Below are 18655 nucleotides of genomic sequence, written 5' to 3'. Positions count from 1 at the left end.
GACATCAACAGCAGTCTTAGTCTCAGGTACTCCTTAAACCACCTTGCATCTTAAATTACTTCATTCACTCATTAGAATGTCTTTGTTTTTTCAGATTAAGGGTGGCATGGTACTGGATGTGCAATTGACAATAAATGTGTACTGCCGCTAATTAAAGAAGCAGTCTTTGCTGACCTCTAAAGGCACAACGTGAAATTACATTTTCGCAGGTGTGTGTCTTTGATTACGGCTTTGTACAGGATACGCGGTACAGGTACAGGCTGATTGAATAGACCACACCCGATTGCTATTACTGTATTGTATTAGGACTATTACTGAGGGATGCCATCAGCCTGCTGTTGAAAGATTAATGCTTCAGTCGAAAGAAAGTGAAACCATTGTGTATCGTGTGATTTGATTGGCAACAGCAGCCTCCGCAATGGCAGCTGAGTATGCTCCTGGGGCTGAGAGCTCCGTGAAGTTGCCCCCCTACAGACAGCACAAACAATGAAACCCACCTCATTCGTTAGTGCTATGTTTGTGCCGTTGAAAGTAACGTTTGTGCTGCTCTCGTTCCCGAAATATAGCGCCTTGATTTTCCGGTGATCACGTGACCATGCACAGTGACTTTGACCTCCAGTGACCCCGTCTGGCGAGTTCAAGCGTCTGTTACCGGTGCGAGAGTAACAGTTCTGCAATTGTGTTCCTCTGTTTGCCTGGGTGGGGGGTGGCGGTGGATTTTGCATTTAATATTAGTGTCTTCTATGCGTTTTTGTGAGCAGGAAAATTAAATTTATCACGCATATTACATAGCATCAGAATCAGAAGAGTTGCGGGTGTAGTCTCAAAAAGCGAACACTAGCAAACAATTACATGTTCTTGCCAAGAGGCTTTAACGGGCACGTCTTAATACTTCGTAGCGGTGTGCTTTTTAAAAACAAATCTGAAGAAGTGATCAGTTTCTCACTGTCTCCTTCTTAAACACGCGCACCAAGGGAAGTGTAAAGATTCGACCTGTTAGTCCAGCCCCGTGTTGAAAAAGGCTTGATTCTGCAACGTTACAAACAAGACCAGTGTTTACTTTTTATGCAAAACACATTCGTTAACGTGAAAAAGAACCAGGGTGTTTTAAGGGGCACTACGTACAAGGTTGTCTAGGGTAGTAAATGACACATCCGAGAAGCAACACTGGAAAGTCAACCGTCTCACACCTGCGGACCGCGGCAATATTGGAAACATATTTTTTTATTTTCACATAACAGAAGTGAACATATATCTGAATTCTTTAATAAACTTTCTTTATCCGCGTGTTGTATTTACAGGGGTCTTATGCGCAAAAATGAAGCGATGAGCTCACAGTCCTTTTCTCTTTGTGTTTCCGGCCAGTCCTTGGTGTAGAGTACAGCGTGAGGGCACACCTGCCCTCTGAAGACACAGGTATGGGCGCCTGTGTTAGATCCTCAGGTGAAGCCGAGTCTTCTGCAGTCTGCAATGTAATGACCCAGACATGTTGGCTTGTCCTGCTCCATGAAGTTGCCCACCCGCCCGTCGAACAGCACAAACAACAAAACTCACTGCATTCGGTTTGTGTCGCTGTAAGTAGCGTTTGTGCTGCTTTCGTTTCCGAGATATAGCGCCTTTTGGTTTCGGGTAACTCGGTACTTGAGCTCCTGATTGTGATGAAAACAATGGGGGTAATTTGTTTTCCGAGTCTGGTCGGGTGGGGGTGGATGTTTCAATATATTTCAATATAGCGCCCTCTTTCCCTGTCTGTGACGTCACTCTGTGACGTACAAAACAGCAAAGTCACGACCACCAAATCTTTCAGTTGTGATCATTTGATCAGTTGACCCCAGACTTTGCAGCCTTTACGCGAATAAATAGTCTTACATTTAGGGAGGAGTTACTATGTTAGTTCATTGGGTTAGGTGTTTTCTTTTAATTTTTAACCACGTTCTCGAAAATGTATTTCTTGTGTACTCCTTTCATTGGTGAAGGGACACCAGTTTCCAAATTACCACTGGTACAACACGAGAGCCCATATTCACATTTTTAGGTATTAGTTTCAAGATCGATAGAATTTAACAATAAAAAAAACATAATTGAAAGCATGAGCATAATAATACCTGTATAATGATCATAGACTTTACAATTCTATTCATTTTTTAAGTACAAAGCGGAGATGTTTCCCCTACCTTAAATATACGATTAAAATGATTTAAATACCATGTATTCATTACAGAAAGCAGCGGAGACAGTTATATTGCAAATAAAAAATGTATTTATTTCGAAGAGTACGGGATATCGTGAATCAATAAAAACGTTAAAACTATAAGCCGATGTAGTTATTTTGCAAATAAGTAAAGCATTTTAAAAATAGATTCTCATTGACAGTAAACAACCCGATCCACCTGGCGCTGCTTGCTTGAACAGCTCTCAGACCCGTGATTGGCTAAACCCCCGAACAGCTCGTGCCGCGATTGGTTGAAGAGTGAGAATCGATACTCTGATTGGGTAAAGCGCCACAGCGGAAGTTCCGAGAAAATGCAGATGCACAGGTGATAGATGTTCTTCTTGGTCCAAATACTGTAGCCCCGTTTAACGGTGTGTGCTGTATGAGCATGCTGGATATTCAGTAACACATCCATTGGTTTCAAATTACTAATCAATCTAAGAGAAGTCGCACTGAGGTCAAAAGTGAATAGCAGGCAAAGAATGTCATGACATCCACAGCGCGTTCACGACTCCGATAGCATGTTACGATAGAAGTGTGCGCATCAGGATCACACCCCGATACCCATTGCGACTGGCGCATCAGTCATGGCGCCACTGTCGGAACATTAAGTCCATATATCGCGATATGACATACCCCGACAACCCCAACCCCCCGCGTCGCGACATGAAGCCCGCATATCGCGATATGAAAAATGCCCCCGCGCCTATGTCGCGACATGAAGCCTGCATATCGCGATATGAAATATTCCGGCAAAAAAATGCCCCCCACCCATGTCGCGACATGGAGCCCGCATATCGCGATATGAAAAAATGCCCCCCCGCGCCTATGTCGCGACATGGAGCCCGCACATCGCGATAGGAAAAATGCCCCCGGGCTGTGTCGCGACATGAAGCCCGCATATCGCGATATGAAATACCCCGGCAAAAATGCCCCGCCCCATGTCGCGACATGGAGTCCATATATCATCATATGACAAAACTCTCATGCCCATGTCGCGATATGAAGCCCATGATATGAATTGACATGAAGTTCATACTGTATGTTGTGATAGGACATACCCTGACAGGATATGCTGACCCCATGTCCGGACACAAAGTCCACATCTGGGTATATCATGTCCTAATATGAGACCTTTGTTGCGACAGCAGTGCCAAGGTGGCATAGAAGCAAGGCGCCAGTCGTGATAATATCTGATATGTACTGCGATCTACATGCGATATACATTGGGTCCCTATCATGACATGCTGCGGAGGTCTTTACGCGATGGTATCCCACAGTTTGGCAACAGCGTGTCACCGTAGAGGAAGAAAAGGAAAAGGTGCCATAGAAAAAAAAACATAGATCTCACAATCGCGGTGATTTTACGTACATTACAACCACAGGTTTATGTCATAGACAGTTAACTTTTTGGCATCCGTCACGTTTTAGTATTATTCACATGTAAGGAGGCTCATATGTTTATGGATACTGATTGTCTTTAAAATGTTAAAGGTACGAGCTAAACTGTAACAGACGCTTGAACTCGGCAGACGGGGTCACTGGAGGTCAAAGTCGCCATGCATGGACACGTGATCACCAGGAAAATAGGGCGTTATATCTCGGGAACGAAAGCAGCACAAATGCTATTTTCCACGGTACAAACCGACACAAATGCGGTGGGTTTCATCTACTCTGTGGGGTGTGGAGGGGGCAGCTTCACGGAGCTTTTACCTTGCCTTTAAATATTCAGCGGACTTGAGCACAATATACCAGAAAAACGTGCACGCACGTATGGGTTTCAGAGGCTGGAGTAAATGCACCGCCCTAAGGGTAATATCGAGTGAGGCGCCATGAGAATAAAAACTGCGAAGGTATTAAAATATTAAGTTCTGAAGATCTTGTTTGATCCTTCATGATGCTTTTAAACTTGTATGAAACCCACGAAATTAGTATTCTAATTTGGAAATTCGTGACTTCCCACAAGACTTAACACTAAATTGGTATAGTCGCACTACAGTGCTAACCAATTCATCGTACCTTTAATTGCAAGAATGGTCTGCTAATAAAAGTGTCAAATACATACTTTGGATGTATTTTAGCTCTGTAAACGTCGTTCACATAAAAATACTGCAGGGAATTTAGAGGCGATCTGAATAGTTATCTGTAAAATGCACACTCGCATCTACAGTCAGCATTATCTTAATGTTATTCATGCATTCCAAAAACTTGTAATTTGTTTACAGGACAAATTTTAGAACCTCTTCGTGCTCAACTCCTACAAGTCGAGCATGTATCGAGCTGCTACAAGCAAACGCGTGCACATTGTATTCGGGAAGCCAGGCTGTACTCCTTAAAACCCAAGATGCCTGTAATAATAATAATAATAATAATAATAATAATAATAATAATAATAATAAAAAACTTTATTTTATATAGCGCCATTAAAGGGGGCTTCTCAAAGCGCTTTACAGGATGACAATAACAATAAATAAGAAGACTACAACAATAATTAAGAAGATTTCACAAGATAGGACACAATTATAATTACAACAATACAACAATAACAATAGAGGAGACCGTGGAAGGTGGTATTAAGAAGAGCAGAGGGGTGAAGAATGGAACCAGTTAAAGGCTTTTCTGAAGAAGAAGGTTTTGAGTCTAGATTTGAAGGAGTTTAGAGAAGGTGACTCTCTAATATCCTTGGGCAAAGAGTTCCAGAGCTTGGGGGCATAGCAGGAGAAGGCCCTGTCGCCCATACAATGTAGCATCTCATGTGTCTTATTTGTTTCGGGACTGGTCTGGTCATCTACAGGCGGCTTTTTGAAAAACGTAGATATATGCATTTCTTTTGCCATGTTGGCTATTAAACCAAAAACATAGCGGTAGATAGCTCTAACAGGGTCTGACGACAACGATAGCCAATTAGCCTACGGCTATGCATCCACCGCCCTACAATATTTACATAATTTTCTTATTGGTCAGATACAGATACAGCGAGCCAATTTCAAACCACATACGATGGAAAAAAAATCAAACCAGTAACATTAAAAAGTAAATTATGTAACGCAAACAAGGGAAAAACATCTTAAGTTACTTTGGAGTGATTGGGTAGGCCTGGTTTGTCCCAGGTCTGGGTCAGCACAAATGTTATTTTCAACGGGACAAACGTAGCACTAATGAATGAGGTGGGTTTTGTCGTGCTGCAGCAGAGACACAAACTACAGCAAAATAACTAACGTCAAGATTTACTCCTGCTGTACTAAGATGTTGAAAAAGTGTTATTTTAGAACCACTCCTTATGCCTCTCAAGAAAGTACAAACCAATTCCTCTACCGACTGCAGCTGATAGTAACTTATTTTTATTTGGCTATCACCTTTATCCAAATCAGCTTACATTTTCCCCCATGTATACAGCTGCGTATTTTACTGGAGCCAAAGTTCCTTTCTCAGGTGTACAACAGCAAAGCCTCACTGGAGATTTAAACCCATAACCCTGACATTATACTGTATGTTAAAAAACCAAACCACTGAGTCAAAGTTTTGTCTTTGCATATATGCTATATGTCAATTACAGTTACGGTTGTTTTGTGGTAAAATAAATGTACCCAAAGGCCTAATGTTAATGTTATTGTAATGTTGAATATTCCTTTCAATTCTGATTCTAACCATTTAAAATTAAAAATTAAAAGAATAAGAAATCGATTGTAATTAAATCGTTAATTTTGTGTAAGGGTCTGTTTTTAATGTAGTTACTTTATTAGATGCATATAGAAACATCAAGCAAGCAAATCATGCAGTAAAGCAATTCATATTACAGATCTTTTTTATATTTTATATTGCACTTTAAAAATTGTAATAAAGTCAGGAAATTAGATATATTCTGTACATGCTATTATAGTAAATGTTTTGTGTCACGGTCATGTAAAAATTTGACGCTTTACAAAACTTTTAAGCGTATGCAAATGTGTTACAATCTACTGTATATATATTTTTTAGCTGTTTGGCTAAATCGGCGATGCGTAAAGACTTACACCTACAGCTTATGACCCAGTTAGCTTGCCGTAGATTGGTTGTCATTCGTACGGGCGCTAGGACCCAGAAACTCGCAGATATTGAGGTGCGTTTTCCTAAAGATGGCAGATCTAGAAAGCGAAGGAGTGAGTAAGAAAGCCGTTTTCTGCAGCGAATTGCTCTGGTAAGAAACATGTATGCACTCAGAATTTGTAGGCTTTATAGTAATTTACATGATCACCCCGGGGTTTCTTCATGTACAGTGTCAGCTGTTTTTCGCACTGCAGACAGCGAGGCAGGTATGTATTAGACACGTGTATAATAAGTTTCTGAGCGTTATTGTGGAAGAACTGAAACTTCCCAATAACAAAGGCGTGAACTCTACCATCGCATGCTCTTCCGTGATAATAAATGCAAGCTTTTGGTAGTGTTTACATTTCTTCATTGCGAACTTCACAGAAACATCTACATCTGTAGTGCTGTATCGTAATGTGTAGGTTTCACGGAAAGTCGGTGTTTGATATTTGGGACGTTTTTGCACGACAGAATGGCTTACGTTTATTTGTACTGTATCTGCTAAAAAATAGCTCACGTTTCCTAACAGTTTTCTTTATTAAACCATTATATATTATAACTATATGATTCGTGTAGTATTATTACTGTATCTAAACGTTATCTTAGCTGATGCCCTTACGCCCTGCCTGGCACAGTAAGATGCCTTTAGTGTCATCATGATTAACTTGATCCTCTTTTCAGACTTGCATTGAATTCCATTCAGAGATCTCACAGCCTCAAGCTGTTTTTCCTAAATAATGAGAATAGTAACGGTAATGCTTTTCTTAATTATTGGAAGTCTAATACTTATTTTATTATGCACGTTCCACCCATAATTTCTATTGCAAATATCCCCCAAAAGTTTAGAACCAAACAATAAATGTAAATACTGCTAGTGGTAAATGTTTTAAGAATCAGAATATATGTACAGCAGATTGTTGTCATAGTGTCACACTGTGTTTCTTCAATGAATGAGTAGATAGATACTCATATTGTGTCCCATGGATTGCACTGTAAAAAATTCACTCTGTGCCTCTGAAGGATGAAAATTCCTCAAGCTTGCATCACAATCTAACCTCACAAAATTCTTAATATGGTGGTTTGGGTCATGCCTCTCAAAAGAGAGTTGAGCTGGTAAACTCATCTGAGATGAAGATGGAGTTGGGACTTGAAAACGCAGAAGTACATGGAGAGTAACACAGGGTGTATATGTAACAGCACAATATCCCACACTGAGGGAACAACTCCTGGCAGAGTTAACTTTTTTTATCTTGACAGTCCCACAGAGCTCTTTTCTGCTCGGTCCCGGAGCCACAAGATTCCGGCACGGGGCCAGAAGGATTTTCTCCCTGACGCCTCCGAGAAGCAGAAGGAACGGCTGCGGAGGAGCCTGGATGAACACTGGGCTCTGATCGAAGAGGAGCGCGTAGAACGATTGTGAGTGTTTGGGAGAGGGAAGTGGAGGGCAGTGTTGGTCTCCAGTATCAGAGAGCTTAACTCTATACCAGAGCCGTGAGTACTCTGACAGCAGACCTTAAATGTCTCCTGCTAGGAGACATAAAGTAAACCCATGTGTTAGGTGAGAGAGAAAGATGAAACAGGATGCTGCAGGCAGCGTGGTGTGATAGCAAACTGAGGATGCAATAAAAGTGTTGTCCGGAAAGCAAACCAGAATTCAAGCTGAGATAAACACCATAAAAAGTAACCAGCACAGTGTTGACCCAAGAGGTGTAGTGGAGGACAAAGCAATGTCAGGAATGCAAGACTAGCACAAGATGGGAGACACAGAAGCTAAAGTTCAAGAGGCTCTCAGTGTCTATATATGAAAGTCCTGAGTACTCTGAGAGCACACCTTAAAAATACTGCCTCACCTGTGGCAGGTGTGGTGTAATTGCCCACAGGTTATACAGGCTTCTTGTCAACAGTCACAGGGATTTCCATGGCGACCATGAGTGACAGATGAGTGGAGGTGTGACTGGCAGCCATGACAAATGCTAGCTCACTCCACAGTATTCCTGCGAGAGCAGGAACAAGTGCAATAAGTTGAGGAAGTTAGGGATATATCATTTAAAAAATCAGACTGTGATCTGAAACAAGTTACTGGAAATGCAGTCCTACAAACAGCGCTCAGTCCTCAGTTCACAGTTATAGTGTCTATACAGAGTTATGCCTGATGTTTAGCCTCTTCTAGTAAATGTCTGCACTTTTTAGCTTCAAAAAGAGAAGTCTTTCCTGACCTGTAGAGAATGCAACAAGAAAACATCCAGCTTTAAATCACATACCTGAATTTTTAGTTTTTTCCTCTTGAGAGAGAAAAAACAACCCCCCTGGTTTACTGGTAACCGTCTATGTGTATCCCCAGAGGAAGCCTGGTGAAAGCAGAATGGATTCCCACAGGCAATGTTGTGGAGCTTAAATCTCCAGCAGTAAGTACCTTAATCTGGGATACAGTTGTGATGAGAAATATTTTCGTAAAAAACTTATCAATGGTTTAGGTAATAGAGAGTTAAACTATGAAAGTACTCTCCAACATACCAGTTACCTTTATACACAACAGACAAACATGTGGCAACAACAACTGGGCCAAGGTGTGTATGTGCTGGTTAGACTATAGTGGGAACTTTTCTTCTATCTTCATCACATTATCAGTTCCTATTCCTGTCCCTCAGCTGGGCTCCAGCCTTATACAAGCAGATGGATGGACACTTCACAGATATTCAGCTCCAGTGTGAGGGGTGCCCCTCACATTTTCTTCTGCGGTAGGGGAATTTTAAGGCGACACAAATCACAAATATGTAGTTATATATGCTTTGAAACAGCATTGCTTTCACTTAATCTGAGGAATTCAAAAGCCCCCCTAAGCCTTAGGGTAGATCAGGCACACTGCGGAATATTCTGTTTTATATACACTGATGAAGCACTGTATGTTTTGGGATTTCGCAGCAGATAAAACACACAGCATAAGCATTTTTTGCACGAAGAGGATTTTTAGTTCAAACCTATCTGCCACTCATGGTTCCCACAAAGCACCCCTGGGAGGCAAGCACAGGTGTTTATCTTTTTCATTTTCCAGGGGAAATTTTGGCAGACCATGGGGTTCTCTGAGCAAGGGAAGCAGTTTCTCCTGCCGGAAGAGGCTCTGCATCTTCTGGAGTGTGTGAGTTGGGTTGTTCCAGCCTTTGGTCTGTTCTGTGTCAGAATGTGTGGTAGAGTAGTGATTCTGTAATCTTGGCCATGCAGCAGAGAATTATTGGTTTATACAGTCCAAGCTCTATATTGCCTGCTGAGTGAGTCTGTCTGTGCTTTGTGCAGAATTAAGAATCAATGAGAAAGCTGATACATGGTTGTTAATTTAATGTGGCAATGAGGTATCAAGCTGGATTTTCATGTATCTTTGTTTTAAAAAAATCAAAATCAAGAAGGCGCCTTTTAAGGTCCATATCATATCTGTTTTTTTACCTTTACAGGAAAAAATAGTCTGACATATTTGTGCGATTGCAGATGCTTTCACTGTACATGCAATTGTCAGAAATCTGATGTTGGGAATCATTAAATAAGAGCGGTTCAGAATCAATAAAAAAACATTGAGAAAATTAGCTCCCCGTTTTTAAAAACTGGAATCTGGTGAGTGAGAATGTAAGCATGGAACAGAGGAACATATCTAGTTATATGTGGCATTTTTTCATTGAAATTTGCTTAATGTGTGAAAGAATTGAGAAATGTGTGTTTCTGGAGTTTCAAGTTATACTTTCCTAAAATGCTTGACTTTTTAAAGTTATTTACATGCTGTATATTTAGTATGTTTGTCCTTCTATAGATTTTGTTAGTTTCTCACAGTAAAATATAACGTTTTTTCCAGGTTTGTGTTTTTAGAAACTACAGAATGCAATGCATTGTAACAGTTTGTTTTTTTCTTTTGCTGTTATATTGTAGGGGAATGTGCAGGTGTTCTACAGAGATTTACCCCTGTCGGTTCAGGAAGGTTATGAGATGTTTCTTTCTAGTGACACCATAACCTTGCAGCAGTACCAGGTATGACACAGGAAACAAAAGAAATGTACTCATGTGAGCAACTCCCTTGCAGAAGACATTAGAATCCATTTTTGTTTGCCAAACTGGCAACAGATTATAATGCAGCTGCCTGTTATTTTTACATTTGTGAAAAAGTTATTTTATGTTATTAATTGATTCCGTGGGAATATGCCACCATGTTGGCTCAAACTATTGTGGTAAACCACTTCAGGCTGAAGAATGCTAAAAGTGTCCTTAAGTGATGATAAGTGTTAAGTGATCTTCTTTGGCATGATAGTGCAAATGTAATAAATTAAAGGGTGTTTTCTGAGGCAGCTCAGTAGAGCTGCAATCAGTGGTGGCTTCTAGCAAAAGAGCAGCTCCTGTGAGATGGCGGTGAGGTCAGTGGTTCTCTCTGTGCTGGACAGGAGTCGTATCTGTGGGATCCGTTTTGAGCTATTGGTGATTCCAGAGTGGGTGGGAACAAAATAATTGTTGATTCCAGTGTATTGTAACATGACTCTGCTTTTTAAAAGTCTGCTTGCAAAGTTTAAAAAGCATGTAAGACATCCATATTTGATGGAAAATACATATTTAGTGGGTCTCAACCCTGGTTCCAGGATTAACTATGTCTTCTGGTTTGTGATGAGTTCTTAATTACAAGCTAATGTATTTCAATTTTCTGTTGGTGACTTCTTTTTAAAATTTGCTTTGAGCTCTTAAAAAGCTGAAATTTACCTCTGGTTTGAACCCTGTGCTAATCAAGGTGTGGCAGCTTAAATATACCGACTCATCGTTGGAGTTGTCTGATGTAGTAGTGTCATTCTCACTACATCAGCATCAGGAATGTTCACCTTGAGAAAGAAAAGTGAAAGAGAGTCTTCAGATTAGTGTAAAGGAAATGAATTCTCCTTAAGTACCCCATTCTCCTATAAGATGAGGTAAATCTGTCTTCCTTAAAGACAATATGGTAATTGAGATAACAGTTTCATTTTGTTGAGTGATGGGGCTATTCACTAGCAAAAAAGTTCTTGTTTTTTAATTGATACTGTAAAATCTCCCCTAAAGCTTCACTTTCTGACCAGAAAAAATATAATCCAGGTAAATTGGAGATAATTTCATGCAACTCTACTGGACAGTAATGTAATCATTCTCTCTTTTTCCCCCAAGGTCTTCAGCCATTTGAAGAGACTGGGATACATTGTTAATAGATTTGACCCAAGGTAACAAGCTGTAGATTGATTCAACACATTTCATAAGTGGAAGTTATGATGGTGTTATTTTAAGTCACGTTCTTAAAGAGACCACACATTTCTTTTTTGTTCCTTGGTCCACAAGAGAACAGGTTGTAGTGTAGAAAGTGGACATTTTCAGATGTTTTGAAATCATATTTTGTTTTAATCATGTTGATTGGTTTAATCATGACAGAATTGACCAATAATATTACCTGTGATAACCTACATTGTGCCTCGTTGGTCTACATTTCAATTTTTGTTGGGTGTTGCTCAAGGAAGCCTGTAAATAAATGACCTGGCTTGTCAGTATACACTCTAAAGTTTATAGGTGTATCATTTTGCCCGTTGGCATATGAACATGTATTTATAGCTGGGATTCTTTCTTGTTCTGCAGCCTCCTGATTTAATATGGCCTTCAGAAGAATTTAGAAATGTCCGTGAAATAATTATCACATAGCCCTGTTCTTGCGTCTGTGTTTTTGCAGTAGTGTTCCTTCACCGTATGAGAGACAGCTGAACCTGTCCTTCCAGCGAGAGAAGCCTGCCAGACAGCACCTGAAGCGAAAGCGCAGCCATGGGCCCAGCTCCAGGTGAGGAGGAAGATCGGGGGTTGACAACCCCTCCTCCAATAATAAATAATTTACTTTAAAAAAACAGAAGCCTACAGTCAGGAATAAAAAAAATAATTTTCCATTTGCAAACAGAATTGCAAAGAATTTAACTCTTAACTTGGTATAGGTTGTATAGGCTCGGTCATTAAATCGGTGTCGGCACTGTAGCTAATGCATCTCATACGACAAGATTGTATCGTGTCGTCATGAAGAAATTCAGCAAAGTTTGGTAACTAAAAACCAGTGGGATGTGTTGAGGGGCATTCTGCTGACCTAGCCTTTTCTAGGGCCCAATATTCAGCAGACCTGGGAAGAGCTTTAAGCACTGTGGGCTGACGTTGAGTCTCTGCTTCAGCAGGATTGGAGATGGGCAAGAAGAACAACAAGAGAAGCACAAGAAGGAGGATTCAGTATTTGACAGGAAGAACGGTCAGGACCCGGGGAGGACTGTGTTGGGCTCGGAGGAGAAGTTGATGCCGGACCCCCCAGCGCCTGCTGTGGAAATCCAAATGGAAGCTGAATCTGTCTCTGCTGCCCCACAGAGAAGCTGGTGGGTTAGTCACCCAGATGAGCCTCCGTGTCCACCGGAGGGCACAGAAGACAGGTTGGGGAGCTCCTCACAGCTACCCAGGCCAAAATGGGACTTCAGTAAGATTTCCTTCCCTGATTTGGGGTCATCTGGACGGCTCCCCAGCCTCCCTGCCCCGAATCCGGCTCTGCTGCCCCCGGGCCTGTCGGCGGGGACTTGTGACATCACCCCGTGGCTGGGAAGGCTGAACCTAAAGCCCGAGCGGCTCTCCCAGCGGGAGAGGGAGCAGGAGAGGGTGAGGTGCCACAGACGAGGGGTGAACGAGGACAGGGAGGTCCAGCGCTGCAGCAGCTGGAAGGAGTACAGGGAGCTGCTGGAGAGGAGGAGGCAGGGGAGGACGAAGGGCAGGCCGGCACATCTGTGGGAAGAAGCGGTCAGGCCTCTCACTGCGCCGGGGGACGCCTCCTCCACAGGTAGCCTCAGGATCCTTGGGAAGTACAATATGGCTGCGGTCCTACTATAGCTTGTGAGAGCAATCCAAGATTTTTGCCTCAGAAGGCCAGGTTATGCAACATGGTGTGGAGATGTTTTTTATGGGAGCCTAAGCTGCTTTGGGTTTTAGTAGCAGCTGTGTTAGAAGCAAGTCGCAGCCATGTTGCAAAGTGTGGGACCATGTGAAGGCAATGTCTTCGGCATGACTGACAGAGCACCTAGTGGGCCCATGATTAAATTTCATTTTAATCTGATTGACCCAATAGGCCTATCAAATGAGTCAGTTAACCATGTACCTAAGATTTGCATTACTTTTTACTGAAGCAAACAAAGATGTCAGGCGCTACTTGGCATTACCAATATTCATTGACATGTGCCAGGCTTATTTCTTAATAATATGGTTTGCAAATGGAGAAAATAAGTTGTTCCCTTCTTGATCAGTACAGCCTGTACAGCTTATTTGATGCATGCATTTAATAGTCTAATAGTTTAAAAAAATATGTAAGACACAGATCTGTGGTTTTAATATGCATGAAATTGCTGTATATAATTTCATTCAATGGTTTTATACATCTAATAATGGTGTCAGGGTGGCACAGTGGTTGACATTGTTGCCTCACAGCGCTGGGGCACTGGGTTTAATTCTGGATCTGGACTGCATAGAATTTGTCTGTTCACGTGGGTTTTCTTTCAAGGTCCAAAGACGTACTGTTAGGTTAAATGGCTTCAGGGATAATTGTCCCTAGGTGTGAGTATGTCTGCCCTGCAGTGGACTGGCATCCCATCCAAAGTGTATCCTGCTGTTGCTTGCTGGGATAAGCTCTGGCTCTCCTGCAACCACAAATCAGAAGAAGCATTTAGAAAATGGGCGGATGGACATCTAATAATTTGCCACACATTCAATTTTTTCAATTTTAAAAATGTAGCTCTCCATTTATAGTACTGTTTTATTTAAGCTATACATGTTTAAACATTTTAAGTGTAGTCTGATTCTCTTTTTCTCCTTCAGGTGACCTGCTAGAGAGAATCGGTATTATCAAGCCTTCACGCTTGTGTGATGGAGCATCAAAGTAAGTTACTTTGATTAGCTGGGACTTGTAATGACTTGTGTATATTAACTTGTGCTGCATCTGTTGAGACATCTAACAATAGATGTTATGTACAGGGTACAGAAAACACAATTAACATTTCTGTAAGGTGTACATTATAAATGTCTGACCCCAGTTAATTTGGTCTGCCAGCTTATCATGCTTCTTTCTGCTCTGTCTGCCAGCTTGCAAAGCCGAAATGATAGTTAATAATTACTTGATATCTCATGATGCTAGAGCAAAAAAAAATGCAGCAAAATGAAAGGAAAATGGTCTGAGGGTCAGGATACCAACCTTGGACTTTGCAGAAACGGATCATGTTCTATTATGATTAATGTACCACTAATGCACTGCTTGGAGTGCAGGGGGAATAATTGGGCCCTGGGACCCCAGAGGTTTCTTTCCTCCCACTGGGGGGTTTTGTTTTCCTCTCCTCCATGCTCATGCTGTACATTTGCTATATTGTTTACTGCAATATATTCTGTAAAGTGCTTTGTGGCAAGCTGATTCGAAGGACATTATTAAAAAAAAAGACACATCTCATTACTGTCATAAAAAATATAATTTTCTGAGAGCATTTATTGCATGTTCTCCAGTTTAAATGTTTTTTTAAACTACATAAAGCTGTTGCCTACTGATACATGTTAGGGCTGTGAATCAGTGTGCTTGCTGGACTTTTCTCAAGGGATTGAAAGGTAGAGCAGTTTGAAAAGCAAGTAGGCATGTAGGATACATGCTACATGTTACAAAATCAACCCATTCTCATTTGGGGGCTAATAACTTACTGATCAGAGTATCTCATCCTGGAGGATCTGCTTCAGCAACTTGGTCAGTGTTTCCCACAGGCTGTGATCTCAGAGACGTGGGACGCTGATCACATCTGCTCAGCAGGTTCCCCAAGTTCTCCTGTTCAGCCAAAGAGAAATAAATACACCCTTGTGTGTTTCCACATACATTAGCATGAAGCTGAGTCCTCTTGCTGTCGAAACTGAAATCTCCAATTAATATCTGCTAATGCAGGGGAAGCAGAAAATGAGATCTTTGTACAATTACATTTATGTCTCCTCAGCCTCTCAGACAAGTCAGATCAATGGAAAATTGCCTTTGATGTCTACCAGCCTGGTACAGTTGCGGAGTTTAAGAAGACGAATCCCGGGAAACCTTATTCTCGCATGTGTGTCTGCAGGTACTCGGATACTACAAAAGGAATTGTAATTTTACCTTGTGATGTAATGCTCAGCAAACATACAACATGTAGCTGAATACACTGCAGTCGGTTTGAAAACGCAATGAAATGATTTGTGTATGTGCAGTGAATCAACCAATACAAAACGCATTGCCTGTGCAGTCCAGAGGCTGCAGGTTCAAATTTGGGCCACCCCTAGCCGACTGTGGTTGGGGATTCCCCAGCTGCTGTCCTCAGCTGGTTGAGAACTTTTGCTGGACAATACTGATCTCTTTGCATTGCCAGGTACGTGTGAACATGCAGTTTGATAAATGAGAATTTGTGGATGCAGTTCTAAAAATAAAAACTGATATTTCTGGTTATTTGCACAGTCTACAAGAATTTAGTGTATGAAAATTAGTGGCGGAAAACCCTCTCCAGTGTATTTTCTCTGGGATTTTTTTTTGTTTGTATCCCTGCATCCCTGGTTTGCTACATACCAAAAATAATTTTGTTCATAGTCAACGATTGTGGACTCCAGTGAGACAGGTGTGATGTGCAGTTCATTCTTATGTCAGTGGCGTCACTTTACAAGACTAGAACTGTAAGACTGAGGGCTCTGCTGAAGATAGTGAAGCACAAATACTACAGAAAGAACTTGATCTCTTAGAGCACGGAAGATGAAACATTGCTTTGAAACACTGTACAAAAGACTGTGAGCACAGCATGTAATTTTTGACAAAACGTTTCTAGTCACTTTCTCACAGGGCTGAATTGGTAGATGGACATATCAGTACAGATATTATGGAAACATTTTTTCAGTTTACTCACCTTTTTGAGGGTGAAGAGATCAGATGAAGAGATCAGTTAAAAAAAAAGAAGAGAAAAAAAGCTTTGCTTTCAATGAATTCTTCATTTACATAGAGTACATTAGGTAATCAGTTACTGTGATAGGTGAAACCTCAAATACAAAGAGGAAATGATAAGGAAAATGAAATCTGTGGTCCACCCCCTTCACTGATTTAACATTGTATTGAACATAGTAATACATTTACACTGTCTGTAACAAAGAGACCTGAATTACTCATTAATTTGTTTCTGCTGTTTTGTAGCTTTGATGGGCCAGTCCCAGACCTGCAGGTGCTGAAACGACTGGCCCATGAGAGTGGAGATATCCCCGTGATGTTTGCAGTGGTGGACAGCGGAGACATTTCCTTCTTCACCTTTAAGGACTTTCAGCTGCCCACTGATGTTTGGCATTGAGGGGGTCACAGAGCAAAGAGCCCCTGAAACACCCACAGGATATCTACCTTGGGTTTGATGTTATTTTGAGGGGGAACAAGTTAGGTTGAAAGGGGCTGGTTTATCTCTTCAGTCAAAGTAACAATTATTTAATTTAAGTCAATTTCTGTTTTACTGAGCAAACGTTAAACATGTCCACAACTTGAATGCTTAGTTGTGCAGCACCAAAAATGACTGAAGTAGCAGAGGAACTAATTCTAGAAGGTTTTTCCCCCCACACAATATGGAAATCGGCAAATTCACTGGAATTTACTTTTGTTTTGGGTTTTAAATGTAAATGTTTTCTAATAATTATTTCGCAGTACTCTTTAAACGTATTCGTTTTTTTTTAAATCAAATGAACAATGTTAGTAGTTCATTAACTGTTTGAGATGAGTAACTGTAGTTAGGCGAAATGCCTTTTTAACAACATGGAAGTCACTCCTTGGTACAGAGCCGGAGTTATTTCTGAACTCCAGCTATAAAATCAGTTTAGCACATTTAAAAATCGTGTTGTTCATTTTTTCTATGTTACTGTATATCTGAGTATTTTTACAGTGCTTTTGCTGAAGACGATTAATTAAATAAATATACTCTTGATTCAGTTTTAAAGAGTTGCAGAGAATCCTGAAGAAGTGACAGTCCTTTTATGCTTCTGTCTGGCCATACTAAAAGCATGTTCACTGGCAATCAACCCTCCCACCTCTAGATGTCTGTAGAAAGAAACATGCCCATTGGTATGAACTGTGAACCTGCTGATGTTACCAACTATTTTGGGAAGGTGGCACAAAAGCAGTGTTACTTATCCATGGTCGTCTTTTGTTCTTTTAAATTTGGGAAGATGGCTATTAAAAGCCGTTTTATAATGAAAATAAATGGTAATTTGTCGTCTTCCTCATTTCTTTGTTGTGCTTTGTGTTGTAAAATTGAGGAAATGCCTGTTACATAATGATTCTGCCTTCTTGTATTTGTCTCATGTTTTCAAAGTAGAAGGACCCCTGTTGCACCTAAGTTCTTGCAGAGTTGCCTGCTGTTTACTCTGTGTGTTTCCTGCTTCTCTGCCCAGCTGCAATTAAGTGATTTTTTTTTTATTGTTCTCAGTTGCAGAACAAAGTTGTAAAGTTATACAGATTTATTTACTTTATTAAGAGATTTCAGCTGAACCCAGGTTAGTGCACTGAAATTTACGGGGAATGACTGTGATCTCCACTGATTGATCTAGATGTGCCTTCGGAATTGGACACAAAGAGGAACAAGTAAGAGGAGCAGTGTATGGAGAGTCCCATTAGGTTTAGTGATGGGATTATTGCTGTACCTTGTAAAGTCGATACATACAGATTAAGTTAAAAGTAGAAAGATATTCAAATATAATGATGAAACAAAATGTAATGAACACCAAGAATGCGATTTAAGTCAGTTGGGGATGGCTTATGTATGAATACGAATTTGGCAGATACATAGCCATCTAAGCAAATGTAAATTTTAAAATCGATGCAGCTATGCACGGTTTTTGTGCTCTAGTCACATAACTGGGAACATTCTATAGAAAAAGTAATTATTCAGCAGAATGAGTCCTGGCAATTTGAGGACTTTTCAATATACAGCTAAACTTTTTGTTTGCTTCAAGAGATCTTGTTCATTTAAGGTTATGCATCCTCACAATAGTATTCCCTGAAGTTGTTCTTCCTGGAGATAAGTGCTCTTTTTATTCTAATTTAATCAATTTGGGTCATCAAGAAGTTGCTAATGCATATGAGGTACTGGTCTCCTTATATTTATGCTGTTGTTGTGAAAAAACTAATGCAGACTGCAATTCTTTTAGGAATGAGTTGTAGAGGAAGTGGAGCGGCTATGCTAACTGTGTTTCAGAAGTCTTCAGATGTTTTTCTTGGTCACCCCTCATCCTCTGATTCTGTAACTGGGATTCTAATGGGGTACAGTAAAAGTACATTACACCTCATCTGCCTCATTGTTTAACAGGTAT

The 18655-nt window shown here is 40.8% G+C and overlaps 1 protein-coding gene across 4 annotated transcripts; it reads left to right on the top strand.

Annotated features, from left to right (window-relative positions):
* The first annotated feature begins 3766 nt into the window (after nucleotides 1-3766).
* tsen54 (TSEN54 tRNA splicing endonuclease subunit) lies at nucleotides 3767-17638 on the top strand. 4 transcript variants are annotated; one of them, XM_088599446.1, is made up of 11 exons: nucleotides 3767-3870; nucleotides 7538-7696; nucleotides 8622-8685; nucleotides 9333-9416; nucleotides 10193-10291; nucleotides 11441-11493; nucleotides 11991-12095; nucleotides 12472-13118; nucleotides 14147-14207; nucleotides 15295-15411; nucleotides 16503-17638. In XM_088599446.1, the coding sequence occupies exons 1-11, from the start codon at nucleotides 3866-3868 to the stop codon at nucleotides 16651-16653; spliced, it is 1545 nt and encodes a 514-aa protein (XP_088455572.1). In that variant the 5' UTR covers nucleotides 3767-3865; the 3' UTR covers nucleotides 16654-17638. The 4 variants fall into 4 exon arrangements, with proteins under 4 accessions (XP_088455572.1, XP_088455569.1, XP_088455570.1 ...); XM_088599443.1 differs by lacking the exon at nucleotides 3767-3870 and adding an exon at nucleotides 6135-6389; XM_088599444.1 differs by lacking the exon at nucleotides 3767-3870 and adding an exon at nucleotides 6140-6389 and having other exon boundaries at nucleotides 12475-13118.
* The last annotated feature ends 1017 nt before the right edge of the window (nucleotides 17639-18655 follow it).

This window comes from Lepisosteus platostomus, chromosome 11 (genome assembly GCF_059453375.1).
Source record: "Lepisosteus platostomus isolate fLepPlt1 chromosome 11, fLepPlt1.hap1, whole genome shotgun sequence".
In the NCBI taxonomy this organism is placed as follows: Eukaryota; Metazoa; Chordata; class Actinopteri; order Semionotiformes; family Lepisosteidae; genus Lepisosteus; species Lepisosteus platostomus.
The sequence above is the reverse complement of the archived record's forward strand: the minus strand, read 5'-3'. Positions and strand labels throughout refer to the sequence as shown.